The sequence below is a fragment of the Phalaenopsis equestris genome, unplaced genomic scaffold, assembly GCF_001263595.1.
Source record: "Phalaenopsis equestris unplaced genomic scaffold, ASM126359v1 Scaffold000198, whole genome shotgun sequence".
Taxonomy (NCBI): Eukaryota; Viridiplantae; Streptophyta; class Magnoliopsida; order Asparagales; family Orchidaceae; genus Phalaenopsis; species Phalaenopsis equestris.
This window is the reverse complement of record NW_018164640.1, coordinates 829212-845886: the sequence shown is the minus strand read 5'-3', so window position 1 is coordinate 845886 and position 16675 is coordinate 829212. Positions and strand designations below refer to the sequence as shown.

General features: G+C 33.9%; 1 protein-coding gene across 3 annotated transcripts; it reads left to right on the top strand.

Moving 5' to 3' along the window:
- Positions 1-16423, top strand: LOC110022596 (17.1 kDa class II heat shock protein-like). 3 transcript variants are annotated; one of them, XR_002293795.1, is made up of 3 exons: positions 1-539; positions 12217-12413; positions 16269-16423. XR_002293795.1 is itself a non-coding variant. In XM_020721631.1 (1 exon), the coding sequence occupies exon 1, from the start codon at positions 59-61 to the stop codon at positions 533-535; it is 477 nt and encodes a 158-aa protein (XP_020577290.1). In that variant the 5' UTR covers positions 1-58; the 3' UTR covers positions 536-720. The 3 variants fall into 3 exon arrangements, 1 of the variants encoding a protein (XP_020577290.1); XR_002293794.1 differs by having other exon boundaries at positions 12208-12413; XM_020721631.1 differs by lacking the exons at positions 12217-12413; positions 16269-16423 and having other exon boundaries at positions 1-720.
- The last annotated feature ends 252 nt before the right edge of the window (positions 16424-16675 follow it).

Below are 16675 nucleotides of genomic sequence, written 5' to 3'. Positions count from 1 at the left end.
CTCACCAGAAGCTCCCTCATAGAGAAAAAATTAAGAAAGAGAAACAGAGCAAGAATCCATGGATGCACGGATTTACAGGCTAGAGGACCCACCCTTCTCTACGCTGCGGCATTTGGTAGAGCTGCCGGAAGAAGTGGAGAAAGCCTTCAACACTCCGACGAGGAATTATGTTCACGACGCACAAGCGATGGCTTCCACACCGGCAGACGTCAAGGAGCTTCCGTCGGCCTACGAATTTGTTCTCGATATGCCTGGAGTTAAATCTGGCGAGATCAAGGTTCAGGTTGAGGACGGTAACTTGCTAACCGTTACTGGTGAGCGTGGCCGGGAGGAAGATGACAAGAAAGGTGGGGGGAAGTATCTTCGTTTGGAACGGCGGGTGGGGAAATTTATGCGTAAGTTCTCGCTACCGGACAATGCCAATGTTGAAGGAATAAACGCGATCTACCGCGACGGGGTGTTGATCGTTACGGTGAAGAAGCTGCCGCCTCCCGAGCCGAAGAAGACAAAGACAATCGAGGTGAAGATTGCATGAATAGGTTAGTTCATCTGAAGTTTTAGGGTTTGTTTGACTGTCTTTGCAAGGTGTGTTTGAGTTTTTGTGTTTGTATGTGGATGGATGGTTTTGGTTTCTTGTTTTACCAATTGCATTTTATCAGTTTATACTATTGAGTAAAAAAATTCTGTGCGTTGTCTAGTTTGGCAAGCTTGGTTTAATTCTACGGATATGTTATTGGATCGTTTATCCGCTAAACAATGTTTTGAAAATCTGCTAAAAGATGTTTTGAGAAAAAATTAATCCTGAAAGGTAAGAAAGTACAATGGGGGCATTGATCCTAAGAAAACTATGTTTATCGATGGCCAACTGATCTGGTTTTAGGGGGAAGTTGGAGTGAATGTGAGGCGGGCCGATTGGGGCCTCTCGGCGCTGATGAGTTCTTCGGGAATAAGTGACTGTTGATATTTCGACATCGCATCTTTTTCTTGTTGGAAGTGTTAATCTGACGCGGGTGGCTTCAACGGTAGTTTATTCGCAATTTCGATGCTCTTTTGAGATCAAAGTGTGCCATATGCCTGCTCACTCTGTTACCTTGACATTCCCTTATAGGGTGTTCTTCAAGGAAATGATGGGAAGATCTACATAGCACTCGATTTCAGTCGTTTACGTTTATCTGGTGTTTTCTGTTTAAATAAGTTCCACTCGATTAACTAAATTACAGAAACTCCATATCAAATTTGAGATAAACATTTCAGCCATATCTTTTTATCTGAATAAAAAAAAAGAGATTTACATGAGAGACACTTTATTCTCATGTATTTACATATCTAACAGCTCAACTTCAATTTATACAGGCATCACTGTACTAAGATGTGGAAAAGAGTATTTTAATTTTTAAAAGATAAAAGAGTGGTATTTTGGATATGATTTGAAAATTTGTTTGGTTTAAATGGTAAAATGTAAAATTTAGGTGCTAGGTATTTGAATACATTAAGATTAGGTGGTTATGTGCCTAGGTGCTCCTATATTTTCTAGAATATTTACCTATCTAATTCCTAAATTTTAATTCAAACATATGTAAGTATATAACCGAACAACAATAATGCTTTAATCTCACTGCGTGGGGTCGGCTACATGAGTCTTTTTTTTTTTTTCCATTGTGTCCTATTTAGTGTTCCATTGTGTCCTATTTAGTGTCATTTAGTGTCATATTTTCATTTAGTTCTAATAAATTAAGATCCTTTTTTATACAATAAGCTCAAGTCTTCTGAAGTTTACATTTGTCTTTCTTAACATAAGTCGAATCTAAAACATCTACTCTCTTAATCGTATCATCAGACGGAAGACGACTCTCGCTAATTTTGTCCGTCACTGGAGCTACACCAACCCTATCACAAATATATTTATTTTGCATTTTATCTCTAAGTGTAAAGCCACTCATCCACCTAATCAATGTCATCTCGGCAACACTTAACTTAATATTATGCTTCTCTTTTAAAGGCCAACAATCAACGTCATAGAGCATTGCAGGTCTCACCACCATTTTATAAAATTTTTCTTTCAATCTAAGTGGTATTTTTCTATCACACAAAAGGCCCGAAACATTTCTCCACTTCAACCAACCAACTTGAATTCTACTATCAACATCCCATCTATATCACAATTGCTTTGAACAATAGGGCCAATGTATCTAAATCGTTCACACCTTTTAATAATTTGATCACCCAAAGTTACACTTCTGTCACTAGAGCTAATATTATTAAAATTTTACTAAAATTACATTCCATGTATTTTGTTTTAGTTTTACTTAAATGAAGACCTTTAGCACATGAAGGTCTACATACTCTAATGTAGACCTCTGTAATTCAAATTTTTCTTGAGCTTTTTCTCTCATCTTATCCACAAGAAAGATATCATTAGCAAAAAACAGATGCCAAGGTACATCCTCCTGTAAATGTCTAGTAAGACCATCACTAAAGCAAAAAGATGCTTAAAGCCGATCCTTGATGTAATCCAACAAAAATAAGAAAATATTTAATCAATTCTCCTTAGGTTCGAACATAAGTAACAACTCTAGTCTGCATATCTTTAATGGCTTGAATATAAGTCATATTATCACCTTTCTTCTAAAGAACTCTCCAAAGGATATTTCTTGTAACCTTATGATAAGCTTTTTCTAAATCAATAAAAATCAAATATAGAGCCTCCTTATTTTCTTTGAACTTCTCCATCAATCATCACAATAAATGTGTAATTTCTATAGTAGACCCGTTCGAAATAAATTCAAATTGATTATGAGAAATATTAATAATACGTCTTAACATATATTTAATTACCCTCTCCCATAATTTTAAAGTATGACACATCAACTTAATTATTCTATAATTTGCACTCTTGTGCATTATCTTTATTCTTAAAAATAAGGACCAAAATATTCTTTCTCCACTCCTCAGACATCTTTTTAATTTTTAAAATAATATTATAAAATTTAATAAGCTAAGAAACTCCCAAATCTCCTAAATCTTTCCACACTTCAATTGGGTTATCATCATGTCTCATAGAATTTCCATCCTTGGTTTTCTTTAAAGCCTCATCAATTTCTTTTTTACTAATGCGACGGTAAAAATAAAACATTTTATTATTATTAATGATATTATGATCACTAAGAATGGTTGTTTTTTCAAAAACTTCCTTAACAAAATTATTAAAATAACTCACCCACTTATGTTGAATATTTTTATAAGAAAAATATTTTTTGATTTTCATCTTTAATACAGTTTATTTGAGCTGAATTTTTATTTTTTTTTAGTGTCACAGATTGCTCTTTTAGACTCTCTGCGGGCTATTTGATATTTTTTTCAGTTCTCTAAGTTTTTGCATTTAAACAAATTTTTCTAACATAACTTCGTATAGTTTATTTTTTCTTGCACATTATTATTCTATCACAAACTATTTTTATTTTTTTTAAGTGTCGCAGATTGCTCTTTTAGACTCCTGCGGGCTATTTGATATTTTTTTCAGTTTTCTAAGTTTTTGCATTTAAACAAATTTTTCTAACATAACTTCTTATAGTTTATTTTTTCTTGCACATTATTATTCTATCACAAACTATTTTTATTAAATGTTTTCTTTTGATTCTTCAAGTACATCTTTTACTACTTGTTTAATAGAATTTTTAACTTTATTCCACATAGCATTTGCTTCTTCATGAACATCCTAAATTTTGAAATCTTAAATTTTATTCATAAAAATAATTTTATTTGTGTCTTTTAGGTTCTCTCATCTATTTTTACAATGATGAGTCATAATATTCTTTATTTTATAACTTTTCATCTTAAAATCTAAAACTAATAATCAATGTTGGCACTTAAATACTCACTTGGATGATCTTACAATCTTTACAATCCAGAAGATCTCTTCTTTTCATAAGAAAATAATCAATTTGTGTTTTATTAGATCTATTCTTATAAGTAATAAGATGCTTATCTTTTTTCTTGAAAAAATCCTTAGTAATAACAAAATTATAAGCTAAAGCAAAATCTAAAATGACTCTATCTTCTTTATTAGTCACTTCAAAATCGTAGCCACCATGCAAATTTCTGAAATCTCCTACCATTCTACTGACATGTCTTTTTAAAATGCTTCTAATAAAAATTCTTTCTTCAAGAGATATCATTTGTATTAAGTCTTCTAAGTCATTACTGAATTTATTTTTAGACCCTATATTTAAACCTACTTGAGGAGCATAAACACTTATAATATTAAATCTTAGTATCAATAATAATCCTAAGGGTTATAATTCTATCTCCAGTTGTATTAATTTTTACAATATTATTTTTCAAACTCTTATCTATAACTACACCTGCACTATTTTTAGTGCGACTTTTATCAAATTATTAAAGTTTAAAATTTAAATTATCAATCTTCTTAGGCTTTTCTCCAACTCATTTAATTTCTTGAATACATAAAATATTAATCTTTCTGTGAATTATAATATCAATTAATTTTATTAATTCACCCATTGAGAGTACCTATATTTCATGATCCTATCCTAATATTAGTTTAATTAGTTTCAAGGACTAATTTCTTAACCCTCATTCATCCGTAATGTGAGAATCCTTGCTTATTTGACATCACACTCGTGCGTCGGTGTAGCGGCCCTTACACACTTTTTACTGTATTTAGGTTATACAATACGTCGCTTCCAGAGGACGCCCTAATATTTATATAATGATCAAAATGATTTATGTCATGATTTTTTTGACAAGTTTTAAGTTAAATGTCGACTACCTAACACAACTCTTTATTTTTCATATCCCGACTTGGGACCTGCAATGATAGTGCCATGTAAGTATAAATATATACGGTAAAAATTTTAAAATTATATTCTTTTATAAGATACATTCTATTTTTTAAAGCAGTTAGATTTCATTAATTTACCACTAAATTTGATGAAATTTTTTTTTAATCTAACCAGAAGTATGTTAAAAAAATTTGTGATATTGATGTCCAACTGATGTTATGTTATATAGAATTAACTGTGTATATGATGATCACATGCCCAAATGTGTCGGGAAATATAGATTGATTGCGTTTTATCCCATACTTTATATCAAAAGTTGAAAATTTAATACTTTAAGCTTTGAAATATGATTTTTGAAGTATATTTTGAATATATTATGTTATTTTTCTATAATCAAGAAGGATTTATTATAATTAATGTTGTTGATGATGATATGATTAGAATTGTTCTAATAGAAGTTTCGAGCGAGATAATAATTTTATTTAATAAAATTGTTAAAATAATCTCAAATTTATTAATTACCTTGTTCGTACAAGTATTTTTATTTATGATTTTTTAAGGATTTGTAGCACCACAAAAAATTTAAAAGAGATTTCGACATTAAATTTACAATTATCTTCAATTTTTGAAGTCTATGAGATAATGAATAATTGGTTAAGTGATAATAACAATGATACTGGTAGTGAGTTATGAAGAAATTGAAGAGCATAATAATGCAAAGATATATAGGCATAAACTGATAAAGAGAATGTATTCGTAATGACAATATAACATATCAAATGATTTATAATCGACCGATCAAATGAAATGAAATGCGGCCGTTGGCCAATTTTTTATTTGTCTCGTTTTTATCTTTATTATATTTTTCTTAATTTTTATTGCTTGTTTTGTGTTTGCGATGCTTGATTGATCATCCTTTAAGAGAGTCATTTTGGTTGGTTTTGATGTGTTCGCTGCCTGACTCAAGTTTTACTCTTACCCCGTCTTGTTTGTTCGGTTGGATTGCCTCCTCAAACGACGTAAACATTGAGATTTGCTTTTGGTGAGATTTACTCTGTACTTTTTGCGGAGCTTGTCCCTACTGGATAAGGAACGACCTCCAAAATTTTGCCTGATTTGAGTTTAGAGTCGCAAGTTTTTTGGTGCTTGGGTCTTGAGGGTCATTTTTTTAGTTGTGAAATCCAAATCAAACTACTTGTATTGTTGTCGATCATTTTAAGTATTTTTTTATCAAATAGACTGCTTGCGTTGTTATCTGTTATTTTAATTATTTTCTACTGATCAGACATGTCATATTATTTTCAGATTTTGATGTTGATGCCCGACTCACGTCTTACACACCTTGAATTTTGGCCACATGTTCAAATCTTTGTGTTAAGTTTGTTAAGTACCTTGTGCTAAGCTTATTAAGGGAATCTTATCGTTGTTTTCATAGGGTTAATCGACATGTCATATTTTAATTATTTTCTGCTTGCGTTGTTATCTGTCATTTTAATTATTTTCTACTGATCAGACATGTCATATTATTTTCGGATTTTGATGTTGATGCCCGACTCAAGACTTACACATCTTGAATTTTGGCCACATGGTCAAATCTTTGTGCTAAGCTTGTTAAGTACCTTGTGCTAAGCTTATTAGGGAAATCTTGTCGTTATTTTCATAGGGGTAATCGTCAAGGCTCATTTTTGGCATAATTTGCTCAATATATTTCATCGAATTCGTCACAGTTGGGTAGGGAATTACCTCCATAACTATATTCAACTCAAGTTTGGAGACATGTTTATAATGCACGAGCGTTGTAGGATAGTGTTGTGTTTTCTGGAGATCAGACGTCTTAGCATTGCTGTCGGTTTTACTGTTCGGGTTCAAGTTCCTCGAGTGTTGGTTAGACATTAAAATGCACGAACTTCTTGAGTTCCTCGAGTGTTATTGGAACATATGATTATCCACATCATTAGTTAAATTGTTGTTAGTATGTCTCAATCGTAGAAATTTATAAGTTAGAACGAAAACCCCTTTATTATTTCTCGTGTGTTGGTACAAGAAATTTTTTGATGAATTTTTTTAGATAATCTCTCTCCATTTCTGAGGGATTCATTTTCCATTGTATTTCTTGAGATGGTTTGTTGCAGAGCGAATCTTTGGTCAATGATGAATGGGTTGGTCCATATTTGATCCATCTTGTCGACCGTCAATCCTCATGTTGCTAGGTTGGCTTTCTTTAATATAAGGTCTCTGGGGTGAATGTATTCTGTCGACATGCTTATTTTCGTATTGGGTGGTGTTTCTCTTGATTTGTTTTTGTCGAAGGGATGAACTTGTCTGTTTTTTTCTGCTAAGTGGAGCCTGAGCATTATCCTTTCATTGTTTGCCTCCTGTAATCTACCAAATTATCTTTGTTGAATGTGGAGACCGCCAGTACTTGATGGTTGTGATAATTATATTTGACTGACAACATTGCTTATATTCCATGCTGCTCGGTCGGTTGCTATTTGGTGGCATCATTCGGTTTTACCAAAGGACTGACGGGAGGATCTCTGCCCAATTCTCCTTGGTTCCTTTGACTTTCTTTCTTAGTAGATTCAAAATTATTTTGTTGGTGGGTTCTGTTTGACTGCTAGGTCTGAGATGATGCACTGACATAAACTTTAGGCTCTTTCTCTAACTCTAGCAGAAGTCTTTTATCCCTTGGTCAGCAAACTGCATTCCATTGTCAGTAATGATGACGAGATAAACCGTATCGATAATTGAGGTTCATCCATTTGAACTTTCAAACAACCTCCACAGTTATCTGGGTGAGTGCATTTGCTTCGATTCAGTTCTTAGTCCACGACGACAAAATAAAATTTGTGTCAATCCTTTGATGGTAGAAAAGATCCAAAGATGTCGAGCCCTAAAATGATAAAAGTCCAAGGGCTGACGATCGTCTACAATCTATGGGTTGGTTGATGCTGCAGTGGTGCTTACTTCTTGTATTACTCACATCTTTCATAAAATTCCTCCACATTTTTCAGGAGGGTTGGTCAGAAGCAACCCTATCATTGGATTCTATGCATCATGGCCTTTCCTCCAGAGTGACTCCCACACTCTCCAAAGTGGCTTTCGGAGGACTTCTATTTGGTTCTCTCCAATGTACCTCAAGTAAAGTGAAGTTGCAGACTCTTAGAACAGTTTTTCTTCAATCACGAGACATTGAATGGCTTTGAGTTTGAACCTCTTAGGGTCTGTGATCTATTTTATGAGCTATTCGGTCTCTAAGAAGTGGATGTAGAGATCCATCCAACATTTTGTTTCTTCAGCTTCCACCTCCATTGCCTCGTGTTTCTCAATAGTTAGCTGGATTGATCTTTGAGGAATTCCCTCCTCCAACGCAAATGAACTTTGACAGAAGATCAACTACTTGATTATGTACCGTGTCAATGTGCTCGATGTTGAAGTGGACAAACTTTCAGATCTTCGTGCTAGCTTTATTGAGGTATTTGGCTATTATTTTATTTCTGACTTCAAATTCTCTCTTCACCTGATTCACCAGTAGCTGGGAGTGTGATTTTACAAGGAGATGTCTGTCGCCCATCTCATAGGCCAGATGTAGGCCTGTAATTAGGGCCTCATACTCCGCCTGGTTGTTCGTGACTTCAAATTCTATTACGACTGAATGTAGAGATGCTCTTCTGTTGGATTACTTAAAGCAAGCCTGATCCACACCTTTGTTTGATTAGAAGCTTCATCAATGTATAAAATTCAAATTTGGATGCCGATGGTGGATCATTAGTCGACTCGCATAACTCAAAAAAATTTGTGAAGAAGTTCGCCACTGTTTGCAAATTGATTGCAGCTTCAGAGACGCAAGGGATGTCGAATTCACTCAATTTCATCGCCCATTTGAGGAGCTGACTGAAATACCTTGGTCGAGTGAGAATGGATTTTAACAGGTGATTTAATTCACACTCACCGAACCTTTTAGGTTGTTAAATCTGAGTATTTTTGGGACTCACAACCAAGGAATAAAACGTAAAGTAAGAGACAGAGAAAGAGAGAGTGCACAGTAATGAATAGTAAAATAAATTTTTGATTAACCCTTACTGAAGAAATGAGCCATTTATTTATAGGAGAGGAAGGTATAATTGACATATGTATTTACTTATCTTTGTTTTAATAGGGGTGTTACAAGGTATTGTAGGCATTTATATAAACGAGCCTATGCTCGGCTATCTTGTTGGTCTATTGGCCAAGAAGAGCGGACTAGATTAATTTCTGTGGTGTTCCCTCCCCCAATGCAAATGAACTTTGACAAAAGATTGACTACTTGATTATGTACCCTGATAATGTGGTCAATTTTAAAGTTGACAAATTTCTAGATTTTCATGTTAGCTTTGTTGATGTATTTGACCATTATCTTATTTTTGACTTTAAATTCTCTCTTCACCTGATTTACCTCTAACTGGGAGTCTGATTTTGCAAAGAGATATCAGGTGCCCATCATCTCATAGGCCAAACACATGCATGCAATTAGGGCCTCATACTCCGTCTGGTTGTTTGTGACTTCAAATTCTATTGCGACTGAATGGTGGAGGTGCTTTTCTATCGGACTACTTAGAGCAATCCCGATCCACTCCTCTATTTGATTAAAGGATTCATTGATGTATAAAATTCAAGTTTGGTTGTCAGTAGTGGATCCTTCGCATGACTCACTTGACTCAAAAAAAAAAAAAAATTGTCAAGAAGTTCACAACTGTTTGCAACTTGATTGCGTCCCAGGGGACGTAGGGGATTTCTCACCTAGTTTCATCGCCCATTTGATACACGCTCACTGAATCTTTTAGGATATTGAATCTAAATATGCCTGAGAGTCACACGAGCGTAAAATATGAGATAGAGAGAAAGAGAGAAATATAGTGCACGATAATGAATAGTAAAATGAATTTTCAATTAGCCCTTACTGTATAAATGAGCCCGTTGTTTATAGGAGAGGGGGGGGGGGGGGGGGCATTTGCATCATATCACACTTACTTTGCTTTAATGGGGGAGTTACAAGGTATTTACATAAATGAGGTATGCTCGACTATACTATTGGTTTGTCAGTTGAGAAGAACGGGTCTTGGTTTGGTAAGGATTGTTTGTTTGACTATGCTGAGTTAGGTTGCCAATCGGCTTTTTGACGATCTTCGATTTAGTTGGACTTGGATCAGTCGACATGGTTATGTTGGTTGGCTGCTCTGGTGCAACTGTAGAATATTGAACCCTAGATAAAGAGCTTCCATCGCCAGGTTGACATTAGGCCGTCAGACAAAGAGTGATCATCATAATTCAACTCATAACTCAATCGTTGACCAAAGTTCCTTTGGGGTGTTTGTGGCATGAATCGTGGTAGTACCCTCCGTCTCTTGATGAAGAATATCGGGGGTTTTTTGTGAGATGGTTGGTGATGCTAGGGCGAGAGTTGGGTTAATGTCTTCCCTCAACTTGGTGTCTCTTGATCCCTAGATCGAACGACTTGCATTCGGCTGGCATCTGGTCTTGATTTAAGTGGTATATGCTTGGTCAGTCAATTCCTTTAATCTTCAATTAATGAGACTTTTTGATCTTCCTTCTGTGGGCCCTTTCTGACCATACTTTCATCGCTTAGTCTGATGAATTTTCTTGAGATTTGTGCTGACGCATTTCTAATGCGCACTAGCATTTCTGTTTATTGCTTTTTTTGGTCTTTTTCTTCTATGCTACCACATTGTAGTGAATAATTATTTTTTCTGTTTTCTGTAAAATTGTTGGCAATAATTCTTTATATCTAACACGCACCTTCTTATATATTTCAACCGACAAGAAAGCAACTAACTTAAAGGGTTTCGTTTCTGTTTTATAGTCTTATTTACATTTCTAAAGCTTTTCCTGGTGGCCTCTATATTGGACTAACTCTTCACTGGTTTGAGTAATGTCGATTTGTAACTACCTGGAAAGAAATCTATGAGTTTCATGCATCTGAAAAGGATTGCGTGATAAATTAGAAACATATTGTTAAGCTCTCTTTAGGTAAGATTATTTTGGGCTGTGCTCTTGTAAGAGAGTCTTTTTCATTAAATTCTTCTGATCTTTTAAAAGTAGTGGAATGTTGAACTTGGTATAAATAAAGCGCAAATTTAGGATTTTTTTTTTTTTGAAGATTTACATACATACCACTCAATTCCTATATATTTAGGTATCTACCACCCAAACTTCAATGTTTGCATACATAATAGATACCACCTTTTATCCTATGCATGAAAAGGTGTACATCACTTTCTAAAAATTAAATCTGTGGTATTTTTTATGTGATACAAAAGATTTGGGTGGTATAAATGTAAAAAAACAAAGTTTAGGTATGTAAACACATAAGAATTATGGGGTATCTATGTTAATGCCCCCTTCTTTTTTAAAGCAGAGGCAACATAATTGTAAGTTTAACCGTCAGCTTAAAACTTATTTATTTTTTCATGCTTTTCTGCTTTTGTCCCATAAGGCCTAGAAAGTATACCTGTATCCTTATACATTGATTTTGTTAACTTGCACATATATTAAAGACACTCAATAGGGCACAATGGAGAAAAATGATTCATGTAGCTGACCCCATGTTTGTGGGATAAAGGTTTGTTGTTGTTGTTGTTGTTGTTGCTGCTGCTGCTGCTGCTGTGCATATATTAAAGACATGACCATGTAGATCTTTGTACTTATTCAAGGAAGATATATCTTCAATCACATATGCACAGATATTAAGATCAGATTTAATTATATGTGATTCTTACATATAATTATATATATACTTTTAATACTTCTCAGTGTTTGGCTATGATCATTTTTTCTTCTTATATCTGCTATTACATGACCAAAAGTTTCTTCATATACTGATTTCAGTAAATGTGATAACGCTGCAGGTTGTTTTATTTTCTTATATTCTCTACTGAAATAAGGATGAATCTGCAATATTGTATAGTTTTTATCATTTCTCTTTGAGGAACTACATCGAGGTTATACATCTAGTCCATATTTTACTTCTTATAGGCTTTTTATATGCTTTTTGTGGCTGAATACTTCTTGAGTTTGTTTTTTCTATGTTATGTTAGCCACTTTAATGATGCATAGAATACCTGCTGGATATGTTGAGCTTTCTCTTACAATATTTGATTAGCATGATTTTCCTACTTATTAAACTCAGCAGGGCTGTCTTCTTAATGAGGAAATTGAACATTAAGTAAAGTTTTCATTTCTTGTCACTTTAATTACTATTTGAAATTCTTCATATAAAGTTATGTCACTTGTGCTCATTAGTTGTTTTATGCTTGAGGCTATAAAAAGGATGCCAATTTACCGAGGGAGAGTGCAAAAGATGATTACTCTTCTTCCGAACTTACTAATCAATTTATATATTTTATAGAAATGACAGGAGGCTTATGAGACGAGCAAAAATATTAGTATCATGAAGCGGGTCTAGTGAAGGGGAGAGTAGTAAAGTAGCTAAAACTCCTGCTCGTACTGACTCCCATGAGCATGAAAACAATGGCACGCAGGATCTGCTATGACAACCATTCTATATTATTGGAGAGCATGCCTCATGTTTTGATGACGGAGTTTGGCTCATTGGTATGTATATCTCTTATTTGTTAACATTTATTGCAACTCGAATAGAAGTAATTTTATAGTTGACATATGTTGCATATCTTTGTTTCATTTTATGAAAGTTTTGTTATTACATATTCTAGATGATCAGCGTACACAATGAGATGTAGAGAAGTTGCTTCTTTGTGTGTGTTTGTGTGTGTGTGTGTGTGTGTGTGTGTGTGTGTGTGTGTGTGTGTGTGTGTGTGTGTGTGTGTGTGTGTGTGTGTGTGTGTGTGTGTGTCAAACCATTTGAAGAAGTTAGAGATCTTATAAAGCAATAAAAATAAGATTTAAAGAGTTTTATTTGCTTAGTGAATTTTTATAATTTAAATTTAATTTATCTTGAATTTTTGAAAAGGTTTGTATATTTTGACTTAAATAGTTAAAAACTATCCTGTATTTATTTATTTTTATAAGTTTTTTTTAACGTCAAACATGATTTATTAACTTCAAACATGATTTGTGAAAGTTTTATGGTTTTTTGAATTATTATTATTAATTTTATAATTTCTTGAATTTTCAATATATTTTTAAATTAAAAACTCATAAAAAACTAAATGATACCTAAACATTATGAATTGTACAGAGATATTTAAAATTGGAAACTAATTGCACTTTGAAATTTTCAAAACATTTTAATTCCAAATGAATTTTCTATGAATTATTGATTTTATTTAATATTGTGTTTATTTTATACTCATTTTTAATCAAAACTATTTAATTTAGGTTTTTTTTTGTCTTTTAAATATCTAGATTTATTATTGGTGGAAATTTATTATATTTTGGATTTCAAATGAAGAAGCTATGCAAAGGTGTACACAGAAAATGTGTCGATACGAATGTTGAGGCAATCCAACGTCCTAAGAAAAGATCACGAGGCAAAGGTGGGCCCATTAGATAATAACCCAGTGGCATATAAGACTGATAGTTTCATGCTACTCAATGTCTGAGCGATGCCTCCTAACGTCAGAGACAACTTTTAGCGTGATCTCCTTTCTCAATGAGTAAATTACCCATCTTCTCACCCTTTGCTAGGGAGCCTTTTGCTTAATGAGTAAATTAACAATAGACTCACCCTTTGTCAGGGGGCCTAGCTTTACCCAACTCACACATATTCCCCGACGTAAATTGAGGGATGATGACCAGATTAATACGTCTTATAATCTAATGCCAACCGACTGGATCAATCATGTTGATTATCTTCAAAAATCAAGTCGATCTACCTTACCTAAAAGGTCCATCGATTGGGCGACCAACAGTATTAAGCAGCTCACCTTGTCGGCCCATACGACCTAGAAAAAGAACAGCAAGTCCAGGGGCCCATAGGGATATAATTCCTAAAATAACCTATAAATACCACACTTCAACAAAGGCAAAAAATCTAACTTCAATTTTTGTACCCAATTTGTCTATATATAACGAAATCATTTCATAGATAAAATATTACACAGTTCCCTCCTTCTACTGTTTCACTAGAGCACCCATTTCTCATTATTTCCTTCTTCCTCCTATCATACGTTCTTTTCATTGGGTGTGATTCACAGAACCTTCTCAGATTCAACATAAGGTTTCAAATTAGAGGGGTATGTTGATGAATTTTGAAATTATATATTTACCAACTCTTTCAAAACAATGTTCAAATTGATATTTGACATGTTAGTTTATGTTGTGAAGTCAATTTACCTAGATTTGAGATTATTTCAAATTAAATCAAACAACTTGTAAAGAAGATATAAATGTAATTAGGAAAAATTATATATATTTGTTTAGACCACCAAATTCATTCATGATTTCTTCACAGATTGTGAAAATATCTTGTCAATATTTTTTATCTTCTGTTGTCAGGTCATTGCATGGATTCACAAACTATTTTATTATTACTTTTTTTTCCGATACTCTCAGCCAATCTACCTCTAAATGATGCGTACACATTTAACTAAGTTTGAAGATCTATGTCCTTTCCCAAGTCAACAACAATACTAGCAAGTTTGGCTACAATAATCCAAACAACATTACAATATACTTTAAGCTGTTTTATTTTGTTCTCTCTCTCTCTCTCTCTCTCTCTCTCTCTCTCTCTCTCTCTCTCTCTCTCTATATATATATATATATATATAATATATATATATATATATATAGATATATTTGATATAGATATATTGAGCATGATATAGATTAATGTTAAAGGCAAGAATTTCTAATGACATGTTCTTTTGTTAAGTAATTTACGATAAGCATTTCATTTGTTTTGGATGGCATGCTAACAATACACGGGACTGTTTCTTAGTTTTGAAAACAAGGCGATTACTTAATATTGGAAACATAAAAGAGGACAAAAACTTCACGGCTACCAAAAAAAATCTGAGGCACAAAAGTTCTCAAGCCAAATGGAAGAGGCTCTTGGATCAGCAAGTCAGGCAAAGATACTGCAGATAACGATCTCTGATAGCAGATTAATGAAGTCTCGTGAACAATACATTTTATATTCGTGGGAGTACGTCAGGAATGCGTCTGCATGAATCTCAAGAAGATCCAGCTGTTCACGAGAAAAGAAGTACAACGAAGGAGTGCCCTCATATGAAAGACTAAATAAACCGCTTGTTTGGCAAAATGCAACCCCCTATTCGGACTGGATGTAGGCCACCTGAACTAAAGAATAAGACTGGTTGGGTAGAGCTAAGGCATCGGCCTGCCTATCATTGTAATCCAACTCAAATAAAGAATTTTGCATCTTCAATCGTCTCAAGGACGCCCCTGAGATTTTTTATTAGGAGTCAAGAAACATAGCCCAAAAATATCCCGAAGAACCCTCATCGTCAAGGAATGAGCTATCTATCAAGTTATGGTGATTCACCATCTGTTCAATAGCATAGCCTCATTCCTCCGACATATGCTTCTCATTCAAAGATCAATAGTCGATAGTCAAGTTAGTTTAGTCGATCAACAACATCTAGCCGATCAAAGCAGTCCTATCGACCCAAAGTCAGATAAGATCAACGGACCAGCTGTGCCAACTCAGCATAGGCGACCAAGCAAGCCTTACCAAACCAAAACCTACCAAGCTCAGTCGACCGAGCCAGAAGGTAGTTGAGCCACAGACTCACAAACGTAAAATACCTTATAACGGCCTCACTAAAACAAGGGCTAACATGTAACTTCATATATTATACATTCTTCTATATAAATAAAAAGTTCATTAATTTATTAGAAAGAACAAATTAATAAGACTGATTACTATTCATTACTATACACTTCTCTCTCTCTCTCCTATCTTATTTAATCGGATTATACTCAATTCTCTTAAGAAGAATTTAGTTATTCAAACACAACTTTCAAAGCAAATTATGAATCTCAAAGGCATTCAAAAGAACTGAACTGGTGCTTGATTTTACTTAGTCTGACAAAATTACTGACCAAACTATATTGACGCTGTTTGCACTAACTTAAATTGATAAAGAGATACAAGCCTGGTTTGACTTGATCTGGATTGATTTGGTTTAGTTTGTCTATTCTCATGTCTGCTGTGAGGTAGCACCACCAATGGTGGCTGAAGTTGCCTTCAGTTTCCCTGTGTTTTGCTTCATTCCTAATGACATGCAAATAACCACTACTAATATAGACTAACTCCTACTACCAGGACTTCATTTTATCAAGTAAACTTCTCAAAGTTAATATACCCCTCCATACTGTAATACTTTACAAGTTGATCATCTTAAAATATGTCTATAAATTAGATGAGTATGTCGTTAATATTAAATATTTTCATTGTGCTTGTCATATGTAATGTTCATAGTTGTTAATTTATAATTTGAAGTGATATAAGTTCTTATTTTGCAGGATTAACAAGTTGGGGCAGAGTCACTTTACAAAAATTGAGCAAATTTGTGTCTGACATATCGGATGCAAAACGATGGTAAATCGGTTGCTAATAAGGAATTATTGTAGGATTTGTGTCCGTTTTAAGTACACTTATTTTCACGATTAAATCAGGGGTCGATAATATAATTTACATCGAATGTGTGTTGAAAATAGTTTGACGTAAATTATTTGCGTTTGATTTGTCTTATTTGTGTCGGTTACTATTGAGAATGTACCGACATCCGAAAATCTGACGTAATGTTTTAGCATCGGATGAACAACAGGTTTGCGACAGAAAATATTGAATATGACAGACAAATTTAGCTCTGAATTGGCACCTAAGCACCCAGTATTGAGCCCAGGCAGTGTGGACTGGCTCCAGACTT

Excerpts from the sequence above, each read along its gene's own strand:
- LOC110022596 (XM_020721631.1), top strand. The coding sequence starts at position 59 with ATGGATGCACGGATTTACAGGCTAGAGGACCCACCCTTCTCTACGCTG.